A 24,260-nucleotide genomic window follows, 5' to 3' on the forward strand; every position below is an offset into this window, starting at 1 on the left:
GGCTGCAGCGAGTGGAGGTACAGTATGTGCGTGTGAAGCAGTGACTCGTTGATGTTTTTGTTCTGTACTTTGACATTTATTTGGTAGGTTGGGGTCGAGCTGACACTAAAATAATGTCGTTTAGCAGCTAATTGGCGTCTAATTTAATGGCTGTCGCTTGAGTGGGCTGCTTCTGATTTAATTTACTCGTTAAATACCACACTGCAAGTCTTTCTTGTTCGTCTGTGTTGACTTTGTGTTGAGTTAAAGTGAAGTCTGCTGGTGAGGACTGATCTTCTTTTGCAAATGCACTTCTGAAATTCATCGGTTTTCTCATCCTTGCATCCTTATTTTTTTTATATACTTTATTTATTTATTTTTATTCAGTAAATCTGTTCAAACTCATCATGTGTGTGTTGAATATTGAAAGAAGTCCACCTCTTCATTAAGTTGTTGTCTGCCTTTCTTTATTGACACGATGAAAAGGTGTCGTTTCAGCTGATAATTTGTCGTTATTTCTCTTTATTTAGTTCTATCATTGAGCCACCACTGCCTTACAACCTTAATGTAAATGCATGTACATTCACATAGAACACGTGGATGTTGTTGCATTATTGTTGTTTTTAGTGTCTTACTTCACAAGTGTTTGTCCAAACGCATCACGCTTTCACAGTGACGGAGACTAATGACAGTTTTCAGGTTTGTATACATATTGAGCCTATTTCAGAGTTCTGTAGAGTTAAAGACCGGGTGAAACCCGTCTCCCACGCCCGCTTCGGTTCTCTGGATTGACGGCTCCGAGGGTAAAACGGATTTCAGATGGGAGTTGATCTCAGCCAAACACATTTATTAAAGAATGTTTACATGTGAAGACGGGAAAAACCAGACCTGGGCTCGGCAGCATGAGGAAGTGGCCTGATAAATGCTGCATGGGACTTTCATCATGCACGTTCATCTTCTGATTTATTCTGTGGTTGGGAGACATTCTAATCGGATGATGAACCTGCTTTGTACAAGTGCGGTGGGCAGCGTGGTGGCGCAGTGGGTAGTGCTTCTACCCGAGGCACTTCTGTGTGGAGTTTGTATGTTCTTCATGCGTCCTTGTGCCTTTTCTCTGGCTCCACCCACCTCCAAAAACACACAGCTTGGCTGAATTGGACATGCTGAGTTGTCCGTGAGTGTGAATGTTTGTCTGTGTGGTCCTGTGAGATGACCCGGCGTCTCATCCGGGGTGTACCCAGGTCAGATGGTTGGCTCGACTCCAGAGGACACTGCACTTGTCCAACATTAGCGAACACAAAGGATTTCTCTCTGGCTATGTGGCTTCAATGTTGCACTCACGCCTGAGATTGTTACCCAGCATGCTAATTTAACTGCTTGTTTGCTTACAGCGAGCCCGAATGTCCTTTTCATCATGTCTGATGATTTGCGGCCGGTCCTGGGCTGCTACTGGGACTCGGTGGTGAAATCTCCAAACATCGACCAGCTGGCATCCAGAAGCCAAGTCTTTCTCAACGCGTACGCCCAGGTACGCTGGCATCGCCGCTGTGTTTGTTGTGGTTGAACTTGCTAAAGCCGTTTAGCCAGTTCTTTGAAATGTTTAAAGGTGTCTTCTCCTCTCGCAGCAAGCCGTGTGCGCGCCCAGCCGGACGTCCATGTTGACGAGTCGCCGGCCAGACACGACCAGGCTCTATGACTTCAAGTCTTACTGGAGAGTTCATGCTGGGAACTACACGACCATGCCACAGTACTTTAAATCCAAAGGCTACTTCACCATGTCTGTGGGCAAAGTATTTCACCCGGGTAAGATGAGTAATCTACAGTGTGACATTATTGCTGATGGTTCAAGACCCTTTTCTTCAGCAGGGTGTGCAGCAGCAGTAACTCCACCGCTAGCTAGAGATTGTTGAGTACACATCTGAATATTTTTCTGTCTATGTAAGTTGGTAACTTTCTCGTTTTTAGGTCTTCCCTCTAACTTCACGGATGACTACCCCTACAGCTGGTCCATCCCTGCCTACCACCCACCTTCCTTCAAATATGAGAATAAAAAGGTGTGACTATGATAAAGTGGCATTAAGGCGGCTGTGGCTGACGTGGTGCACATAGAAACACTCGGGGAATCCTGAACTCTGTCTTTGGGGTTCTGCTGTGTTCCGCTTCAAACTCCCATCCCGTTCAAACTGTCACTCATCCTCCTGTTTAAAACGTACTCATTACTGTCCTGCAAGAATAAATGATAACTGTAGATAGCCACGTGGAGCTAAGTCTAAAATTCAGTCGGTCATTCTGCAGGTTTGGGCAGAGGCTGGTTAATCTCGGCGTGAGCTTCCACGTGGCGTCTGTTCACCAAATCGGCAAACGGAAACACCGAAGTGATCTTAAAAGGAACTGGGTGTGAATGTGACCTTTTTGGTATTTTTTATTGACCTTTTTCCAGGTGTGTAAAGGGGAGGATCAACAGCTCCACGCCAATCTGCTGTGTGCCGTGAACGTGACGGAGCAGCCTGGGGGGACCCTCCCCGACATCGAGAGCGCAGACGAGGCAGTGAGGTTGCTGAGGAGTCGAGCCAACAGTAGCGCTCCTTTCTTCCTGGCTGTGGGCTTCCACAAACCACACATACCCTTCAGGATACCTCAGGTACACACCAAGATATCAACCCCTGAGGGGGCCGGTGGTTTGATACGTTAATCGGTTAATGTGAAGTACTGATCCATCATACAAGTGGCTGCATGAAGCTTTGGAGTATTAAACTTTAACATCCATGCGTGAACTAAGACAAGCACGTCGAGAAATACATTTTTAAAATTACATTAAAAAAAAAAAAATACATTCTGTGTTTAGGATACTGGAAAGTGTCTCACTAAAGTTTCTTCTGAAATATCTTTTGTTAATGTAATTGTGGTGAATGCATGAAGTCACTTTGCTTATATTTAACAAATCCAGCAGTAAAACTTCGGGGCAGCACGGTGGCGCATGGTTAGCGCTGTTGCCTCACCCGGGGCTTTTCTGTGAGGGGGTTTGTGTTCTCTCCCTGCGTCTGCATGGGTTCTCTCTAGGTTTTCCGGCTTCATCCCACCTCCAGAAACATGCAATTACTGATGTCAGAGAGAGAGGAGATCAGTGTGTCATAGGAGGTTAAGCCACCAGTGCTGGCCTATGACAGCATATTGATTACTGTATTGATTAACTATGAGATTTGTTAAAAAGGAGAGTCTTTAGTCTATTCTTGAACATGGAGATGGTGTCTGTCTTACAAACCGAAACAGGGAGCTGATTCCACAATAAAGGAGCTTGATAACTGGAAGCTCCGCCCCCCTGTCTGCTCTTGGAAATCTTTGGAACCGAGAGCAGGCCAGCATTTTGGGACCGCAGGGTTCTCATGGGGCAATATGGCATAATCAGCTCTGTAAGGTAAGGAGGGGGCCTGGCTGTTGAGGGCTTTAAAAGTGAGTAGAAGGATTTTATATTCAATTCATGCGCTAACAGGAAGCCAATGCGGAGACGCCAGAACGGGGGAAATGTGTTCTCTCAGTCTGATTCCTGTCAGAACACGAGCTGCTGCGTTCTGGATCAGCTGAAGATGTTTAATAGAACTGTTGGGGCAGCCGGACAGTAAGGAATTGCAGTAATTCAGTCTGGAAGTTACAAAAGCATGGACAATTTTTTCTGCATCTTTTCGGGTTAATAGGTGCCTGATTTTCGAAATATTGCGAAGAGGAAAGAACGCAGTCCTTGAAATGTGCTTTACCTGGGACTGAAAGGACAGATCCTGATCAAATATTACCCCCAGATTCTTGGCAGTGGTGCTGGTGGACACTGAGATGCCATCGAGTTCAACTACAACACTAGAACAAATGTTTCTGAGATGCTTTGGCCCAAGAACCAGTACCTCAGTTTTATTTAGATTTAATAACAGGACGTTCTCGGTCATCCAGGAGTTGATGTCCTTAAGGCACGTCTGAAGTCTAACCAACTGATCGACTTCGTCTGGCTGAACTGACAGGTATAATTGTGTGTCGTCTGCATAGCAGTGGAAATTTATTCAACGTTTCTTAATAACGTTACCTAAGGGAAGCATGTACAGCGTGAATAAAATAAGTCCAAGCGCTGAACCCTGTGGAACACCTTATTTAACTTCTGTGTACGTAGAAGACTTATCGTGAACACGTACAAACTGAAATCTATCAGAGGATCTGCATTGAACTGGTTTAGATCATATTTATCTAACGCCAACTGATTGTTCCAGCCTCTGTAACAGAATCTGATGATCTATTGTGTCAAAGGCTGCACTGAGATCTAATAAAATAAGCACGGAGGCAAGTCCATTATCAGATGCTATTAAAAGGTCATCGGTGACTTTAACTAATGCTGTCTTTGTGCTATGATGAGCTCTGAAACCTGACTGAGAAACCTCAAATAACTTGTTGTCTTGTAAGAATTCACGCAGCTGACTGGCAACTGCTTTCTCTAAAAGCTTTGACGGGAATGGAAGGTTTGAAATTGGCCGATAGTTAGCCGAGACATCAGGATCCAATGTTGGTTTTTTGAGAAGCGGTTTAATGATTGCTGTTTTAAAAGACTTGGGTACATAGCCTGTGAGTAAGGATAGATTAATCGTATTTAGCAAAGCAATTCAAATTGAGGGGAAGACTTCTTTAAGTAGCCTAGTTGGGACCGGGTTAAGAGACAAGTGCACGGTTTAGATGAGGCAACAGCCACACTTAGTTGCTGCAAGTTAATGGGGGTGAAGCTATCCAAGTAACTATCAAGAGTAACAGCCGTATCTCTACTTCCATCGCCCAGGGAGGGTTCAATGCCACACGAAGGCAGACGCTGATGAATGACGTCCCGAATACATTCGATTTTGGTGCTGAAGAAGTTCATGAAATCTTCACTGCTGAGACCTGTCTGAACAGAAGGGTCAACAGAGCTGGCGCTTTGTGTTAGCCTAGCTACGGTGTCAAAGAGAAACCCTGGACTAGATTTGTTCTCTTCTACTAGAGATGAGTAATATGCTCCTCTTGCCTTGCACATTGTCGTCCTGCAAATTTTGAGGCTGTTTTTCCAGTCTAAACAAGACTCCTTCAAATTAGTTGAGCGCCATATTCTCTCCAGTCTTTGGGCTGTTTGCTTTAACAATCTAATTTCAGAATTGAACCACAGAGCTTTCCTTTTTGGTCTTAGTTTTTTAATCCTCAGGGGGGCGATGGAGTCGAGCGTTGTGCGCATCAAGTCCCCAACACCACCTACAACACATGTGTCAAACCTGTCCAGTGGAGGGCCGAGACACTCCAGGTTTTCTTTCCAACCATCTCTCCAGCAGCTGATCTCACTAATGAGTTCTTTCTCTCAAATCAGAGGTGTTGATAATTACAATCACCTGCTTTATTGGCCGGCTGGAAGGAAGGAAAACCTGGAGTGTCTCGGCCCTCCACTGGACGGGTTTGACGCCCCTGACCTACAAGATGATCTATTTGGGAGCGGCTGAAGTTACCACACGACTCCTCTGTAATGTTCAGGCTCGATAAAGAGTTTAATGCTGATGGGATTACGTCTTTGAATTTAGCAATAGCACCATCAGGTGGACATCGAGTCAAGGCAGGTCTGTTTTATGGCGCGTAGTCCAATAATACAAACGTAAAAGTGATGAATTTGTGGTCTGATACAAAAGGGTTCAGCGGAAATACAATTAATTGATCAGTACCATACGTGAGGACCGGATCCAAGGTGTGATTAAAGTTGTGGGCGGGTTCGTTCACGCTCTGGGAGGCGCCAATTGAGTCTAATGATGAGATGAAGGCAGTAGCAAGGCCTCTACATGAATGCTAAAATCTCCTAATTAGTTTAGGGTTAATTCGGAGTTCCGAGTTATAGATGGCTCCACCTCCACCTCCTCGGCCGGCGTCTCGAGAAATGTGAGAGTTAACATAACTGGGAGGCGTGGCTTCATTTAAACTGAAATAATCTTCAGGACCAGCCAGGTTTCTGTCAAACAGAAAATATCTACATGCTGATCAGAGATAAGAATTTATTCGAACTGCCTTCGACGCCAAAGAGCGAATATTTAAAAGGCCACATTTAATGGTTTTACTATTATTGATTTCTGTGGCGGTAGTTTTTATTTTTACAAGGTTTTCAGGAGTAACACCTCTCCTGTATAATTTAACAATCTAACAGACACCATCTCTACGGGGTTCTGGGTGGGTGACTGATCTAGAGGACGCTCAGAGATGGGTGTAGGACTACGTCTCTGACTCTGGATTGTCAGGGTTTACGTTGCCTAACAAACTCGGCCAGATGGCAATCCGACATGGAGGAGGGCATGATGAAGGGGAAGCTGGATGAGAGAAGAGACTAACATCTCCACGCTGGATTAAAAGTAAACTGGGAGAGGAAAGAGGAAAAGGTCAAACGATTCTTTCCTTTGGAATGTGACGTCTGTGCTTCAAGTAATTTACTCGACACGCAGAGATCTCAGCAGAAAATGGCGTTTCTGCAGCGCTGACAGTAAATGAAGCTGAAAGCCTCGGAGGACGTCGGCAGTACTTCAGGGTATTTTGTACGAGGTCTGTTCAGCTACGTGTCGAGTGTGCTGTGAGCCAGAGACGGACCTCAAAAGTCAGTAAAAGGTTCCTGATTTCAGTTCTTAAAAATGCTATTATAGTGTCAGAATGTTGCACCTTGTTTTACTGCAGGAGTATCTGAGCCTGTATCCCATAGAGCAAATGAGGCTGGCCCCTGACCCCGATGTCCCCAAACGCCTTCCGCCGGTGGCCTACGCCCCCTGGTCAGACCTGAGGAGGAGGGAAGACCTCGGTAAACTCAACGTTAGCTTCCCCTATGGACCCATTCCTAAAGACTTCCAGGTATGACCCGGCTGCTCTACAGCAGCACCATGAATCGTGTGTTTCCAGACTGCATCGTGCTGTAACTCTGGGCTGCTCGGTGCTTTCCAGCTGGGTATCCGTCAGCACTACTTTGCTGCCGTGTCTTACATGGACTGTCAGGTTGGGCGGCTGCTCAGCGCTCTGGATGAGCTGGGGCTGGCCGGCAACACTCAGGTGGTGTTCCTGGCGGATCATGGTTAGTAGACACGAGCCGGGGATGAACTGGGAATGCCTGAAACACTGGTTCTTTGGAATGTCTAATAAAAACATTGATGTCTGGCGTGTGTGTGGTGGTTCTACTGCTTTCACCATTAGGTGGCAGTGTTGTAACGATTATTGGGCTCTGACCACCCTCTATACTTTTGCACTGCCTCCCTTTTTAAAGAACCTTCTGACTTGGAACCAAGTTTCTTTTAATGTCTCTTTCATTGAAGTTCACTGTAATGTGTCCACTAAAAAAAAATCAGGAAAAAGTAAATGTTTGCCTAAAACCTTTTTATGTAAAACTTTATTTTTGTGATGTGAATCCATAACATGCCTTTAATACCTCTGTTTTATACCCACCGTCTTTTACAGCCTGTTTCTTCCTCTTGTTCCAGGCTGGTCTTTAGGAGAACATGGAGATTGGGCTAAATATTCTAATTTTGATGTGGCAACACGTGTCCCTCTGATCTTCCACGTTCCTGGTGTCACCACACATTCCCATTCTTCTGGAAAATCCACCTTTCCCTTTATTGATGTCCTCGAAAAATCTGAATTCTGTTTTAAGAGTAAGTCCACTGCACTGAAAATTGAAGACTGTTGATTGACATGAACATGAACTAACATTTATATCCCATCACATTTGGTGCAAATTGCTCAACTAAACCTTGCTGAAACTTATATCATCATGTCAGCTCGACTTTAATGAGCTCTTTGATTCACTTGGAGCGCTCAGAAGCATTTGTTACACTTTGATATTTATCCTCAAGCAGATTTTGCTTCAGTACAAATGATGTAGTAATGATGAAATTAAAAAGCAGCATGTCTTGGATATTTTAGTGGATATCGTGTCTGACCCTTCTCTCTTGTAGATTACAAGGAAATAAGAAACATGGTGGAGCTGGTGGATGTTTTTCCTACCCTTTCTGCCCTGGCTGGTCTCGGAGCACCTAAACCATGTCCTGATATTTCTTTACAGGTGTGAAGTTATCATTATTATTATTTTTTTTTTAAACATTTCTTGGATCTGTCTTGCATCTTTCTTTAGATATAGTTTTACTCTTGGAAAATGTTTGTTTTAAATTAACAACCAGTCAGTCTTCTGCTCAGTTGCAATCAGACGACTTCCTTTATAGTTCAGATGTTTTTAGCACCCGGTGACACTGAAGTTGGGCTAACGTCTTTAGCGGCCATTTACTTATTTCACGCCGTCATGCTCCTACTGACAAGGATCTGACGTTCCCATTAGACTCTGCTGTGCTTGAGTTGGCAGCACGGTGGCGTAGTGGTTAGTGCTGTCAGAGTTACACCCTCTTGACATCCTGTGTAAAATATTCAAACACACACAATGAATCAGGCAGGCTCCGGTTAACTTTTGCGGCCGGGTGAAGCCCCACGATGGCCGCCGCCAAACCACGTTCTCTCCGAGACTCCAGTAGGCGCGCCAACTTTATTGACTCAGTCGGAAGGGGCGTGTCTTAGATGTTTTCATACAATATCAATGACAATATAAATTAATGATCCTAACAAGCGCCGTCGCCTCACAGCAGGAAGGTGCCGGTTCGAATCCTATCTGTGGGGCGTTTGCGTGTTCTCCTCGTGTCCGCGTGGGGTTTCTTGTCCGTGGTGTATGGGTGTGTCCGTCAGTGGTTGTCTGTCTGTGTGGCGCCGCGCTGGCACCTCATTCGGGGTGTACCCTGCCTCTTGCCCCTTAGCCAGCTGGGATAGGCTCCAGCAACCCCTGTGACCCGTAAAGCGAAAGAAAATTAATGTTTGACATTTTCTACCAACCGCAGGTTTTAGCATGCTAGCATGCGACACCATAATGATGAACAAGGTAGACTTTACACCTGAATGTAAAGACATTAGCGTTTCATTTCATATATACTCGCCTGTCTGTTATTAGGTGAAAGTACCGCTTAGGTAGTGGTAGAAGGTAGGATTGCCTTGAGGTTCAGAGTGCAGGATTTAGTGGCATCTAGTGGTGGGGAGGCAAACTGCAACCAAGTAAACGCTCTTCACTTCATCCTCTTCCGGTGGTCATGAAATGTGAACGGGTTCTGGGCTGCAGTACGAATAAGATCGATTGCTGCAGTGTCAATGTAAAAAAATAAACAATAATAATGATGAGAAATGCTTGTTTCTTCCTCAACTAATGCGAGGACAACACAGTCGTCATCAAATGCTAGCTTTGACGAAGCGATATTGGAAAAAATGATTTAAAAAACGGTTTCTAAACTTCAACCATTGTGTGTTGGCCGTTGGCCACTGCGGCAGCATCGCTTCCTGTGCTGGATGAGTTGAGATCCATGTCGTTGAGGGTCGGGGGGGGGGGGCACCGCCAGCCCATCTCAACAGCTCGATGAACTGTAAGAGTGGGACCAGGTGTGGAAGTTATTATTTGCTCACAAAAGGCCTATGAAACGTATCTCATTGATTAAATACTGGTGGCTTTCCCATAGGAATGTGGTTAAAGCGCTGACGCTCCCCCTCGCTCCGTGTCCTTCCTCTCAGGAGGAGTTGTGTACAGAGGGAAACAACCTGGCCGACACCTTCCAACACCAAGAAGTGGGGGAGGACGAGAAAGCCGTATCTTTCAGCCAGTACCCTCGACCTTCTGATACGCCACAGGTACTAAGAAAAGCTCTCCAAAGCCTAAATCAATACTTTTAACAGATTTGGAATTTGCTTTTTAAAACGCGGTTATTGTGGTGTCCGTTCAGCTGCCCCTTACTGGCGCACCCTTCGCTCCTTCTGCATTGTGTTCTTGCTTGTGCTGCTAATGCCAGCTACAAATGCTAACCCTTTGACTGATGCCCAGGTGAGTTGCTCACCTTGCTGCACGCGTTGGGAGCCTGACATGAGCTTTGTCGGCTCACCTCTCAGGAGGTTGGCAGCTGCAGCTTTAACCACGCTGGAGAAGCTTCAGACGGTTTTAAGATGCCTTTTGTTTGTCTCTCCTTGTTTGCAGGTGAACTCTGACGTCCCTGACCTTAAAGACATAAAGATCATGGGCTACTCTCTCCGCACTTGGGACTACAGATACACTCTCTGGCTGGGATTCAACCCCGACACATTTCAGGTTGGTGCATCTGCCTCTTTATCCTCCTGTGTTCAATCTATCCATCTGGCGTGTTCCTGTGGGTTAAATCGATCCGTTTTCTCCCGCGTAATGTTTTGAAATGTTTGCCGTGACGGTGACGGATCATATCTGTCTGTCACCGTCCGTCTACCTAGCCGAACGTAACCGATGTCCACGCCGGTGAGTTGTACCTGGTAGCCAGCGACCCAGGTCAGGACAACAACATCTATAATCGCTCAGATTACAGTATGATCGTCAGGAAAATGGCCGGTCTGCCTCCCGTGAGTCATTCTACCGATGCCCCCCCCCCCCCTAATGCTGCCACGCATCGATGTACCTGCTTGTTTGCTTCATTTGTGGCTCTGCGGTTGTTTTCCAGACTGTGTCTCTGCAGACGAGATTAAAGCTGCAGCTTCTCTACCTCACAGCAGGGAGGAAGACGTGATGACGAAAATAAGATGGACGGAGAAAACTACAAAGGGAAGATGGATGGATGGAAAAACGTCACAGATAATGGGGGGGGGGGGGGGGGCTACTGTGGGCTTTCACCATTAATATTTTGGGCTCAGTTCTAATGTCTCTTGTTAGGAGCTCATTTGCAGTCGGATCTGGTTTCTGCATGAGTCGGCGGATAAAAAAAGTAGCTGCGGTTTCTATGACGACATGCCACCCCCTAAAGGAGTTGGTTTGAACACCCTTACGTGTGCAGCGGCTCCTACCGGATTGACTTCATGCTACTTGGCACGACCTCGGGGTGTATTCACGGTTGGGCCTCCTCACATCGGTTCTTGTCTGTGTAAATCGGATCATTACTTGTGTCTGGGTAGAATTTGTATTTTATATTTGCCAGTTAAAAGAAGAGATCAACATTTATGGGAAGTCATTTATTTGTTAGTTGAAGTGAGTATTCTTCATTATACTGCATTTGAAGGAAGCCTTGCTACCATGTCGTAGCCTTAGTTTGCCGTTCAGACGGGAACCGCGGGAGCTCGGACATTTAAACTGGTGTTAACCCTTTAATGGCCACAAAAGCAATGCAATATTTCAGAAAGTCTTCTTGTCAATAAAACTCATGGATAAAGCAGAAGGATGGGTGTTGTTCTCCCTGCTTCAAAGCTTGATGCTAAGCTAATTGCTTTATTCATCTTTCACGGATGCATATTGTTGCCAATCTTAATTTAATCTTGATTTGTGGAGAAAATGAAGTGTTATAATTTAATGCAGATCAAGGCACACAGCTGCGTTTTACTGCTGTCTGAATTCATGGATGGATGCTGCAGCATTCGAGAAGAAAACTATTACAAGCTGAATTTGAGGTCCAGAAATAAATGGCCGTCAGCTCGACTGATGATGAAAGTTGACTGACCAAATCCCCTCGTGTTAATGGGATGAAGATGAATCATATAATTGGTCTGGTTTTGGTTTCGGACTCACCAGGTCACACGTCACCAGTTAAAGTAGCAGGAGCCCGTCTGCGCTCGCTCCGTGCTTTTAGCTTTACATCTAACCTTTTACATGATGTCTCTGTCTTCAGTACGGTCCCGTGGTGCAGCCGAGCAGCTCACTAACAGGCCAGTAGAGCGGATTGGGTGCAGTCAGATCACTTTTATTTGTGACATAAGATTTGGAACAGTTGCATTTGGTCCAATTGACAAAAAACTTATCACGGCGGTGGGATAACTTGGATGATAGCGCCCCCCCCCGTGGGGTAAATCAATCCTGGATCTGGAGAATGCTCCTCTTCTCCAGATCGTTCATCTCTTTGAGGATCAGAGCCACGTTGTACCGGAGCTCCTGGAATTTAGACGCAGGCACCTAAACAAGGAAACAACAATGAGACCCTCGCCCTCTTAAATATCATGTCAAAACCCCCTTTTTATTTTCTAGCTTCCAGAGAGCCTAGTGACCAAAAATAGGATATTTTGAGACAAGGATCCAGATTAAATCACTACTGCAGCACCGGGAAGTTACATAATGGGAACCAGCAGTTCTTACAGTGGGTCATGAACAAAAATCATAAAGAGTGGGAGAAAGAGAGCGAGACAGAGAGAGCAAGAAAAGACAGATTAATAGTTAGAGAGAAAAACTTATTATGGCGCCGACTTGCAGACAACTTCATCTTTGTAACTTTCTTTCTAGCCATGACTCCAGGATTTGATATTCTCCAGACACAGCCGAACATTCCTGTGGTTTTCTCTCCTGCTTGCCGTAAACCTGCATCGCTGGACGCGCATCGCTCACGCAGTCTGTCTGTGCGGGTTCAGTCATGTAGGTCGAGATAAATCGCAAAGAGCAAAAGTGTGAATGACTGTCTGTGTGTGTGTGTGTGTGTGTGGCTCTGATGAACTGGCGGCTTGTCCGGGGTGTGCCCCGCCTCTCGCCCGTTGACTGCTGGGATAGGCTCCAGCACGACCCCGTAACGGACAAAGCTGCTAAGACGACGAATGAAAGCGGCACATTTCCTGTGATTTATGGACTATAGCTCCCCCTGCTGGTGCCGTCAAGCATCTCACAAGTTCACGACGTCAACTTGTTGAGTTCATTATTTTTGCCGTTTTCCTGACTAATGGCCGTTTTCACACTAAATCACCTCGCCTGTTTTGCATCTAGAATGAGCAATGACTTTTAGAATTCTAACTTCTACTATCATTTGATGGTTTCCATTATATTATATTCTGCAAGCCAATATTTCTGGCTTTGAAATAAATATGTGTAATAGATAGAAGCATGCAGATTCTGTATAAAGACAAACACTGACACTTTCTACAGGTCTAAATTACATGTTAAATTTTACTTCTGCTATTCAATCGTTTTCCTGTTATGCAGGAACAGAAAGCGGCCTGCTTCAGCTCCTTGGTTCATAAACTACTTGTTTCTTACCCGTGCAAATACGAACCAGTGGGCATACTGATAATGCTATTTTATAAAGCGTGTAAAACTGCCTGGAGCATTAGAAACATGACATCCGTTACCTCAAAGCGGTGAAAGGTTCCATCCGACAGCTTCATCTGCATCAGAACGGAAGGCTGCAGGGCCCTGGCTAAAGAGCTGTGGAGACAGCAGAATGAGAAGAGCACGGATTCCGTCATATCAAGTGGAAAATGACATTTATTCGAGGAACGTGCCCGATCTCTTTGTGTTTATTAATAAAAAGGGAAGAAGGAGCATAACCACCTGTCATTCTGAGAGAGAAAGATCAGTTCTAGGAAAGAATTATCTGACCAAACAGAGAGCAGAAAGGCTTCAATGATGATAAACACAAACATGTAGATGTCTGACCTTGTAGAAATAACAACATCCACTCTCCATTTCAAGTCTTCTACTGCGGGGAGGCGAGGGTCCTTCTGGGAGGACGCTGCTTCCAGAGCTGCACGCCTGGAAATACAAAAGATGGGTGGGACACAGAGACAATAAAGAAAGAAACAGACATGACAGGCAAATAAAGCCCTGAACATACCGATTACCAAAAATCACACTGGAGAAATCTGAGATGAAATCTTCAGGTACCCTGAAGGGACAAAATGGAACCCAAGCATCAATCTCAGCCCGACATGTGGTTCAAGAGAAGGGTGTGCGTGAGCGGAAGCAAGGATGCATCGACGTAATGAAGCTGTAGGAAGCGCCCGAACCGCCGATCTCACCTCAGCGCCCGAAGATCTTCTTTGAAGACCTAAACAAGGACATGAAGAAACACATTTTACATCCTAGAATCTAGACTTTCAGGCTTGTGAAGAACACGTTTGGATTAGTTTCAAATTACACACACAGGTATATTCCACATCGACAATGCATCAAATAGCACGGAAGAAGCATTATACAGCGAATCAGGCGTGAACTTTTAGAGTCCTGGTAAGTGACGATCAAACGTGTCAGCTTCAGCAGACCCTGCAAGCTGCAACTTGAAAGCTCATGTCACCTGAGGGTGTTTCAGATCCACAGACTCCATGCTCTACTGCGTTCTGGGTGTTATTAGTTACACTCGTGTTTTTCCTGTAAGCTGGAGCCACGTCTGCTTTCCAGTCACCGACAGAGACTGATACTGTGTTCAGGCCAGTTGGTCTATGAAGATTCTCAGTCATCCAGGTCACGGGAGATCTCAGCTGGACCTGGAGGAAGAGCTCGACGACGTTTTGCCTCCCTTCAGAGGCGTCTTCATCTATCTATCGGGAACTCCTCACCAGCCTCCCGGGACTGTACTGGATTGTATTCAACACAGAGTTCTCTCCTGCTCAGCGTGTTTCAACGTACCTCCTGTTTAAGTGAGGATGCGGGGATGCGGATGGCCTCAGATAGAACTCTGTGCATCCCGGCGATGATGTGACTGAGCCTCTCCTGAGGGATGGGACTGCCGTCTGCGATCGACTTCAAGACGTCTCTGCAGTCCTTCCCCTCCAGAGCACTGACCACAGCTGGAGACAGAACAGGCATTGTTTTTAAATAGCTTCACACATTACAAGCATCCCCCCCCCGCTCATTTAATGAGAATCAGAATCGAGAGTCCGTCACACTCTAGTTGGCTCGGACAAGGATTCTCAGAATCATTTTCAAAAAGTTGTTAGTATAATAATAATAATACATTTTATTTATATAGCGCTTTTCTGAAAACTCAAAGACGCTTTATAGATTCAGTGCCATTTTAAATTGTCACAGAATGCTGCAAACTTGAAAAGTTGTCCCCAAAAAGCATTAAAGATAGAAGAAAGAAAATTGGTGTTCTCTCAAAATCGCATTTCGATAAGATTCGTGTCTTCAGGATTGGATGAAGCAAGATTGATCCCATGGTAATCTTTTAAGAATCTGCCCCGCTACAATTTCACCTAGAATTACAAAATTCAATAAACTTGTGCATCATGTCTAGATCTAGAAAAAAGACCTAAATCTAACAGCAAGTTTGGCGCTTTGAATTTATATTTTTCATTCTTTTTTTTTGCTAAATAAGCTTCAACTACAGATTTACCTGGATTGACTATAAATGTAATCACTGTAGTCAAATTGATAATGAAAAGTTAGAAACACTTTCCTCATAATTTTAAATGTGTGACAACAGCAGTCTAGCCTATTTCTTCTTTTGGCTATAAATCCACTGCCAAAGGTTCAATCTGTCCTAAAGTTAAGTTTCAAGACACAGATTGCACAAAAATGTAATTTCAGTGATCGTGGCTCCTCCGTCATAAAAACATATGATTATGATTCTTTTTTCTATGTGTGCTCCTTGCTTAAATTAAAAACATTGACATTTTCATTTTACTCTTATCATTTCATACATAAAGGTTTTGACAAAAGCATGCACATTTGAAACAAGCATCATGTGCTGGGATATTGATATTCACTCACACTATCTATCAGAATCTCAGTCAATAATGTTTGACACAAGATATTGTCGTTATTGAGTAATCGGCTAATAGTTCATGTTAATGTCAGCGGCTGCTAGCATGCATTTTGATATATGGTCAATGTTACACATATCTGATCATGCCTACAATTAGTGAATCAATACGTTTTACATCTCGCCAGCGATAGCTAATGTAACCCTTTTTTTCTTTTGTTTACCTTTCAATAACTTTCTAAATACCTCTTGGTCCACATCCTTCAGGTTTTTCGCCATTGTCTCGATTTCTGGCGGTATCCTTCCTCCCAAAAAGCTGGAGTCATTTGCATGGCTTGAAGACATCGCTCACCACACATGAACGCGCTCCAAGTGCATATGAACGATAGTATATGATGACTCCGCCGTGTTTTAAGCCCGTTTCTTGTTTTTATGACAACTTCCGCCTTTATTTCTATTTACTTCCGCCTTTATGTCACAAGACTCTCGCGCCCTTTCTTTAGTCTCGCGATAACGGATTACCCAGGGATCATCGTCTGCTCTGAAGGAAGGAACGATTTGCAAATGGAGGCAGAAATGCTATTTGCCTGAAAAACAAAAGGTCGGTGTTTCACAACAGGGCGCATTTTAATTGCAAACCAATGAGGTTAATAAAACCGCTCGGGCTTATTGTCGTGGGAAGAATGTAACTTGAGTGACGTTCAGTGGCTATGGAAACGGTGCGTGGACGTGTCGAACTCTAGCTTGTGGTGCTAGCTTGTGGTGCTAGCTTGTGGTTCTAGCTTGTGGTTCTAGCTTGTGGTTCTAGCTTGTGGTGCTAGCTTGTGGTGCTAGCTTGTGGTGCTAGCTTGTGGTGCTAGCTTGTGGTGCTAGCTTGTGGTGCTAGCTTGTGGTGCTAGCTTGTGGTGCTAGCTTGTGTTACGTTCATGACACTGGTTTAACCAGTTAACGATGGCGCGACAGGTGAAGCCAAACATTTTCAGCTCCCGTTCGTGGCGATACGTCCTCGCGTGGGCTTCCCTGAATGTGTCCCGCAGTGAAGCGTGACGGTCTGCTGTAACGTAAACACCGCCCGGGTGGGTTTCGGATGCTAAACGTCGATGTTCTCTCGTGTCACCGGTGCCCGTCAGGAGTTTTAGAAAGAACCCAAAGCTAGTTCAACTAGCGGGAAAACATCAAAGTAATTTAATGTCTGTCTGCTTCTTCTCGATCAGGAACATCCGGCCATGTCTGAATCTCTGTATGAGAAGTTTTTGGCACCGGAGGAGCCTTTCCCTCGCCTTTCCCAGAGAGCCAACCTCAGTGACGTGGGAACGCTGGATGTCAGCGACTTCGGCTGCCAACTCTCATCGTGTCACAGAACAGATCCTCTACATCGCTTCCACAGTAACAGGCAAGCAGCGAGAGACGATCTTTGATGCATTTTCTGTGATTGTTGCTAACATGAAGCGTTTTGAAGACTAACACTAAAAGCTGTGCCCGCCCGCCTGTGGTTTGTGGCAACAGTAAAGGTTCATTTCATTGTGGAGATAATTGGAGCATCATAATTATCTCGGTGCGGAAAATTGCTATTTTCAAAACTGCATTAACGGTATAAAATTGTTAAAGTGGGTTAAGTGAGGAACCCGGGTCTAAAATCGACCGCGTTGGCTCTTGCGTCAATCTTTTTGTACGTGGATTTTTAAGGTGAACTTGTGACGTTTGTGTTTGACGTGTTTTGGGGGAGAATACATCTGTGGTGTAAAATTATTTTTATTTTTTTCTAATGTTACTTTGCATCAATTGAGCAATTTAATATTGGTTTTATTTTTATTTGTATTGTTAAATTTGTATAGTTAAATGTCGATGTCGATGTACGAAGGACTTTCAACGGAAACAAGACCGCAAGGGCTTTTTAGAAATGCTCCTCTTAGACAGGATGTTTGACTTTATTCGTACTGTAATACATACTACTGTTTGACTGTACTTGTACTGTAATACATTCTACTGTGTGACTGTACTTGTACGCTAACATTCTATCAAATATATTCATCATATTCTTCATCATAATCAATTACATTGTGGAGATAATTGGAGCATCATAATTATCTCGGTGCTGAAAATTGCTTTTTTCAAAACTGCATTAACAGTATAAAATTGTTAAAGTGGGTTAAGTGGGGAACCCGGGTCTAAAATCGACCGCGTTGGCTCTTGCGTCAATCTTTTTGTACGTGGACTTTTAAGATGAACTTGTGACGTTTGTGTTTGACGTGTTTTGGGGGAGAATGTTGTTTCTGAAGACGCTCTTCTGAGACGTGCTCTCAGTCTCACGCTTTGTTCGCTCCAGGTGGAACCTCACGTCTCGCGGCACCAGCGTCGCCAGCTCCGAGTGCAGCGAGGAGCTGTTCTCCTCTGTGTCTGTGGGGGATCAGGATGACTGTTACTCCCTTCTGGATGAGCAGGAACTGACCTCTCTGGACCTGTTTCCGGAGGGCAGCGTGTGCAGCGATGTCTCCTCTTCCATCAGCACCTACTGGGACTGGTCTGACAGCGAGTTTGAGTGGCAGGTTGGAAAGCATTAGAACCTGTTTGTGTCATTTACTTGTATCAGATGTTTAATTCGTAATCAGACTCGTTCTTCATTCCTAATAATCCGTCTCCTTTTCTTATTGTTTGTCTTGCTGCTGCTCTCCCAGTTGCCAGGAAGTGACGTCGCTAGTGGGAGTGATGTCCTTTCGGACATCATCCCGAGCGTGCCGAGTTCGCCCTGTCTCTTTTCCAAACGGAAGCTAAAGCCCCACCCCCACCGCAACCTGGATGAGTTACCGTGGAGTGCCATGACCAACGATGAGCAAGTAAACAGAGACGATGTGCTTTTCTGTATTCCTGTGCTTTCTACTAGTAAACATTGCTCGGCGTTGGAAATGCCCCCCGTGAAATAGACGAGCCTGCCGAGGCTGCTAGTTTAAGGGTGTTTAAACTAGTTGATATTACAAAAACTGAGCTAAAGAGAAGGAAAACAGTCCAGATGGACGTTTACTCGGTCATTTAATGGAGGAGGACTCCCGTTCAAAGGAATAACCTCCCCCCTTCCTTCTGTCCCGCCCGACACCGCAGCCAAATCTGTATGTAAATGATACACATTTGTTTTTTGTGCTATTTACATTTGTATGTGTTATCTATTGTTTAGATGCACGTAGTTACATGTTAATATAACTGCGGGCGTGTAAATGGGCATTTATCTGGAACGGATTCATCTAGTTTCCATTATTTCTTATAGGAAATATAGTTTTGGTTTTCAAACATTATTACGGAACGAATTATGTTCAAGGACCAAAGTTCCACTGCGGGTTTAGCAAAAAGGAAGTGGAATGCTCTGAATCGTGGGCGAGTCCCGGTACGGTGCGGTGAGGACAGTCCCCGTCGTCTCTCACTCCAAGCCGCTCCGGGCTGTCGGTGACGCTTCGCCTGCTCGGCTGGGTTGTGTTCTACGATGGTCCGGTGGTCACGCAGTCGGGTCCCCCCCCCCCCCCAAAAAAACCTCTCTCCCCTCTCAGAAATCAACAATCCCGTGTTAGGTGTTCAGCGTCGTCCACGCTGGGATCGACAGGAAAAAGAAATATTCATTTTTATTACATTTTTTCGGGTATCGGGAAAAGCGGGGAGGACCCAGCTAGCGAGGTGGGGTACACCCCGAATGCGTCGCCAGTGCATCACGGGCCACACAGAGACAGACGACCGTTCACGCACACACTAGGGACAACTTGAAGTACTCGACTGGCATAAATTGAGGTGGGAGGAACCCTGAGAGAACCCACGCAGACACGGGCAGAACAAACAAACCACACAGATGGGATTCCAAACGAACAGCGCTAACCACTGCGCCGCTGTGTCGCCCGCTGTACGTAAGCAAATATAAACCTTTGTTGACCACACGAAATGTCGGCTAACGGGCTTTCGTTTGGCGTCGGGACATAACTCCGTCGTTAAGTGAGGCCCAGCTGCACTCGGGATGTTTCGTTCAGTCGCCTGGAAAGGATCCAAGAACTGGATCAATATCAGCGATCAGGACTAAATCAGGATATCATTACGCCACAGGACTAAATCAGGATATCATTACGCTACAGGACTAAATCAGGATATCATTACACTACAGGACTAAATCAGGATATCATTACGCTACAGGACTAAATCAGGATATCATTACGCTACAGGACTAAATCAGGATATCATTACGCTACAGGACTAAATCAGGATATCATTACACTACAGGACTAAATCAGGATATCATTACGCTACAGGACTAAATCAGGATATCATCACACTACAGGACTAAATCAGGATATCATTACGCTACAGGACTAAATCAGGATATCATCACACTACAGGACTAAATCAGGATATCATTACGCTACAGGACTAAATCAGGATATCATCACACTACAGGACTAAATCAGGATATCATTACGCTACAGGACTAAATCAGGATATCATTACGCTACAGGACTAAATCAGGATATCATTACGCTACAGGACTAAATCAGGATGTCATTACACTACAGGACTAAATCAGGATATCATTACGCTACAGGACTAAATCAGGATATCATTACGCTACAGGACTAAATCAGGATATCATTACGCTACAGGACTAAATCAGGATATCATTACGCTACAGGACTAAATCAGGATATCATTACGCTACAGGACTAAATCAGGATATCATTACGCTACAGGACTAAATCAGGATATCATTACGCTACAGGACTAAATCAGGATATCATTACACTACAGGACTAAATCAGGATATCATTACGCTACAGGACTAAATCAGGATATCATTACACTACAGGACTAAATCAGGATATCATTACGCTACAGGACTAAATCAGGATATCATTACGCTACAGGACTAAATCAGGATATCATTACGCTACAGGACTAAATCAGGATGTCATTACGCTACAGGACTAAATCAGGATATCATTACGCTACAGGACTAAATACTTCTCATCCACCGTTGGTCTGAATTGGAGTTGGAGATGCTTCGGTAGACAGAAGTAATGACTGTGTGCCCCCCCCCCCCCCCCCAGGTGGAGTACATCGAGTACCTGAGCCGGAAGGTCAGTACGGAGATGGGCCTGAGGGAGCAGCTGGACATCATCAAGATCATCGATCCCTGCGCCCAGATCTCTCCCACCGACAGCGAGTTCATCATCGAGCTCAACTGCCTGACTGACGAGAAGCTCAAGCAGGTGGGTCGGAAGGGAAGTTAAACGCAGCTCGGCTCGTACTTACCGGCCTCTCCGCTCGTTACCGAGGCGACGATGTCCGGTAACGACTCGGTGGAGGCTCAAGTCTTTGTCGGTTCAGCTGCAGCTCGGCGATCAAATAATAACGACGATCATTTCCTTTTGATGAGTGAGAAGTTGTCATTTGCAAACCAGATAAAGACGGACGCTAGTGCGCATTTGTGCACGCGTTTTACGTGTGCGCGTGTCGTCAGGTGCGTAACTACATCAGAGAGCACGGCCCCAGGCAGCGGGCCAGCGGCGCCAGAGAGGGCTGGAAGAGGAGCAGCCACAGCAGCGCCAGCACCGGCGGGGTCAGCGGGGTCAGCAGCAGCAACGCCAGCATGGTGAGCTCCGCTAGCTCCTCCACTGGCTCCACGGCATCCAACTCCATAGCAGGTAGTGAGGAGCGAGCAGCGGGCCGGGCGGGGGCCGTGCCCGCCTGATCGGTGACGGGTCGTTTAAAATGTTTCCGTAACGGCGCCATTTCCTCGTCTTCCAGGTGGAACAGCATCAGCTGGGAGTGGAAGCAGCGTCGCCAACATTAGCAGAGCTCACAGCGACGGCAACCTGTCCAGTGCGGCGGAACGTATACGAGACTCCAAAGTAAGAGCGTTTCCTGTTTGTGCTCGGAGAACGCTCCCATAATAGGTGGGAGGAGCACACGGGGAGTAAATCTAAACCTTCTGCCGGCTCGTATATAATATACACACGGTTGTATTTATTAAATGTTTTGCTGCTTTGGCACCGAATTGCGTTCTTCTACGAACGTGAACACCTATTCCAGAGCCGAGCGCTTCCTGCAGGTGTCAGCTCTCTCTCTCTCTCTCTCTCTCTCTCTCTCTCTCTCTCTCTCAGAAACGCTCGAAGCAGCGCAAGCTTCAGCAGAAAGCCCTCCGGAAGCGGCAGCTGAAAGAGCAGCGCCAGGCCCGCAAGGAGCGCCTGAGTGGACTGTTTGTGAACGAGGAGGTGCTGTCGCTTCGGGGGACGGAGGACGACGACCACGGCGGCGACCTGGACGTACTGATGTGACGCCGGTGACTCGGATCGGCGCTCCCTCGGCGCGTGCTCTCTCACCGGTCGGCTCCCGCAGAGCTTCTAGACCGCTCTGATCCGGATCACTGCATGAATTAGCTTCGGGTAGGGGTGAGCTGCTCGGTAGCCTCCGTCATAGCTTCTTCTATTGTTTGCTAATACTGGTGTAGTAAAGCTAGTGCTAAAACCGCAATCGCTGCTACGCTAGCGACACCGTTTATGTTTCTGTTGCTTTGTTTAGTCTGGCCCGTTCGTACTCGGTGCCAACGGCCTAAGAGGCTTTCAGATATGCATACATGCGCAATAACAATCAGTTACTGCTGCTCGGTGCGGCTCTGGCATTTATCCATCCACCGCTAGCCACCGCTAGCCACCGCTAGCCAGACAGAGCGAGCAAGAGAAGATGAGTTCGACCACATTCTGCAGATGCAGACGAAGATTTCCTCAAAAGTTACAGAAACGAGAGTCGCGTTGGTATTCTATGTAATTGGGTTGCAAATTCTATCCATACAAACCCTATCATCGTGTGTGTGTAAATATACATATATATAAATATATATATATGTGTGTGTGTATAAATATGCATGTATATATATATATATATATATATATATATGCGTGTGTGTATATCCTTACAGCGCGCTGCTCTAACAGCTCTAGTTTGTCGTCGGTTTTCACGGGAACTGTCTCAACCACTAGAAGAACTTTAGAATGAAACCACGCAACGAACAATTTCTAATTTAGTGTCTGATGCTGATGAAAAATCATAGCCCTGAAAATTAACCCCTAAATGTCACCAAAGCATCCGAGCCCTGCAAGCTTTGCTGATCGTGTGGACACCGGGGCGGGGGGGGGGGGGGGGGGGTCTCTCTTTCTATCAGAGGGGGCGCCGACGCAGTGCATGATCAAACTGTCGTACACCGAGTTGCTGTGTAATCGGTAAATAATAACTGCATCGTTATTTACGTCCATCTGTTTACAAGTAGCGTATGTGTTGTAAATAAACAGCATATTTACTGCTTGCTTTCAGGCTTTCCTTGTTACAGATCTGGTATTTCTTCCTTTGTGCATAATATGCAGTACATTCCTGGGTCGTGAACTCCCAATGCTGTCGGCCACTTCTGGTTCTTCGCTACGAGTCTTTGAGGCGTTAAGCTGTTTAAGCTCTCTTTTGAACTTTATTAAGAGCTCTTTGTTTCTTTGCCAGCTCTCCAACGGACTCCATCGTGTCGTTCACTACAATAACTTGGCAGTATTCCAGTGTTGGGGGGGGTCTTGAGGTTTTTCAGGTTGTGCGTGTCGTGTCGCCTACGGCTGGTCTGACTGTGGCGCTTAACGCGAGCTAGTTTCCGCTCGCTTGGCGGTCAGAAGTGACGGTTTAGCTCTTAAACATGTATGATCTCTGGATTGGTGGAGCCCCGAGGCCTCAAACAGCTTTCCGTGAGGTTGTAGAGACCCTGCTGTGTTCCTGTTTGAGGCCGAAGCCTTTCTGTGTGCGTTTCGTTTGGAGTACATATTATACGCCTTTCCACAGCTTCTCTGCTGTAACTTGATGAACCACCACAGTATTGGCTTAGAAACCTGCTGTCCTCCTCATGACCCGTGTACTGACCTTTGACCCTTTAATTTCAACAGTTTACTTAACTGCAGCTTCATGTATTCTGTAGTTACGCATTAATCAAACTCTATTTTGAATAAGTTAATTAAAGTGGTGCAACGATGGTATGTGTGTGTATGCCATGTAATTAAAAAATGGATATTGAAAATAAATATGTAAAGGTTTAAGGTTCGTGTCATTTCTGAGGTTTTCTTTCCTGTTTAAATCTGCACTAAGGCTGTTCTCATGTATTTCTTGAAAGCCACTATGGAGCCGAGTTGCCAGCAGTCGTTATAAATGATGTGTTGCAGCTTGGGCTGGACTGTGTCGACTACCTAATGCCTGTTCCTGGTTGTAAATATCACAAACATAAGTTGTTGCATCGTAATGTATTTGTGATGGACGGGCCGATGCAGGCTTTTGTTATATCAGGCCAAAATGAAGATACTGAGGCATTGTTAAAAAAAAACTTCAACTTAAAATGCGTTTGAAATAGAGTCAAGAGTTGCTTCTCTCCCGGGTGTGCAGAAAGCCTTTGACAGACTCTTCTTCTCATCCTTGTCCAATTTTGTATTTGACCCCAATTTTCTACCTTTTTAATCAAATTGTATGTTCGGCCACACGCATCTGTTCAAACTAATAATATAAATGCATCTTATTTCCCTCTAGGGCGTTTATATAAGGGCAGGGCTGTCCTCTGTCCCCTTTAATTTTTGCTTTAGCGGTTGAACCCGGTTATAATGTCAGGATTTAGAACAAAGAGCGCTCTTCAATCTGTGAATGACAGAAACATAAAGTTTTAAAAGGAAACAAAAGGCCGTCCTGAGAAGTATCTAGATTTAGAACGGTAGGAGGCAGCAGCACGCCCAGCTCGGAAAC

General features: G+C 45.4%; 3 protein-coding genes across 3 annotated transcripts; 2 read left to right on the forward strand and 1 right to left on the reverse strand.

Moving 5' to 3' along the window:
- The first annotated feature begins 1,381 nt into the window (after nucleotides 1-1,381).
- LOC137894647 (iduronate 2-sulfatase-like) lies at nucleotides 1,382-10,659 on the forward strand. Its single transcript, XM_068740097.1, has 12 exons — nucleotides 1,382-1,507; nucleotides 1,605-1,782; nucleotides 1,945-2,033; nucleotides 2,420-2,620; nucleotides 6,679-6,849; nucleotides 6,940-7,066; nucleotides 7,470-7,640; nucleotides 7,944-8,050; nucleotides 9,586-9,702; nucleotides 10,043-10,153; nucleotides 10,309-10,434; nucleotides 10,533-10,659. Exons 1-12 carry the CDS (start codon nucleotides 1,394-1,396, stop codon nucleotides 10,596-10,598), a joined length of 1,578 nt encoding a protein of 525 aa, XP_068596198.1. The 5' UTR covers nucleotides 1,382-1,393; the 3' UTR covers nucleotides 10,599-10,659.
- Nucleotides 10,660-11,744: 1,085 nt separating this feature from the next.
- commd5 (COMM domain containing 5) lies at nucleotides 11,745-15,907 on the reverse strand. The gene is made up of 7 exons (XM_068740456.1): nucleotides 15,704-15,907; nucleotides 14,402-14,562; nucleotides 13,795-13,823; nucleotides 13,611-13,661; nucleotides 13,433-13,528; nucleotides 13,126-13,201; nucleotides 11,745-11,968 (listed from the first exon to the last, which is right to left on the reverse strand). Exons 1-7 carry the CDS (start codon nucleotides 15,822-15,824, stop codon nucleotides 11,867-11,869), a joined length of 636 nt encoding a protein of 211 aa, XP_068596557.1. The 5' UTR covers nucleotides 15,825-15,907; the 3' UTR covers nucleotides 11,745-11,866.
- A 108-nt stretch (nucleotides 15,908-16,015) lies between these two features.
- Nucleotides 16,016-22,625, forward strand: fam199x (family with sequence similarity 199, X-linked). Its single transcript, XM_068740096.1, has 8 exons — nucleotides 16,016-16,080; nucleotides 16,694-16,872; nucleotides 17,806-18,025; nucleotides 18,155-18,313; nucleotides 20,552-20,713; nucleotides 20,965-21,148; nucleotides 21,252-21,355; nucleotides 21,608-22,625. Exons 2-8 carry the CDS (start codon nucleotides 16,706-16,708, stop codon nucleotides 21,779-21,781), a joined length of 1,170 nt encoding a protein of 389 aa, XP_068596197.1. The 5' UTR covers nucleotides 16,016-16,080; nucleotides 16,694-16,705; the 3' UTR covers nucleotides 21,782-22,625.
- Nucleotides 22,626-24,260: the final 1,635 nt, after the last annotated feature.

Source organism: Brachionichthys hirsutus, chromosome 6 (genome assembly GCF_040956055.1).
Source record: "Brachionichthys hirsutus isolate HB-005 chromosome 6, CSIRO-AGI_Bhir_v1, whole genome shotgun sequence".
NCBI classification, from domain to species: domain Eukaryota; kingdom Metazoa; phylum Chordata; class Actinopteri; order Lophiiformes; family Brachionichthyidae; genus Brachionichthys; species Brachionichthys hirsutus.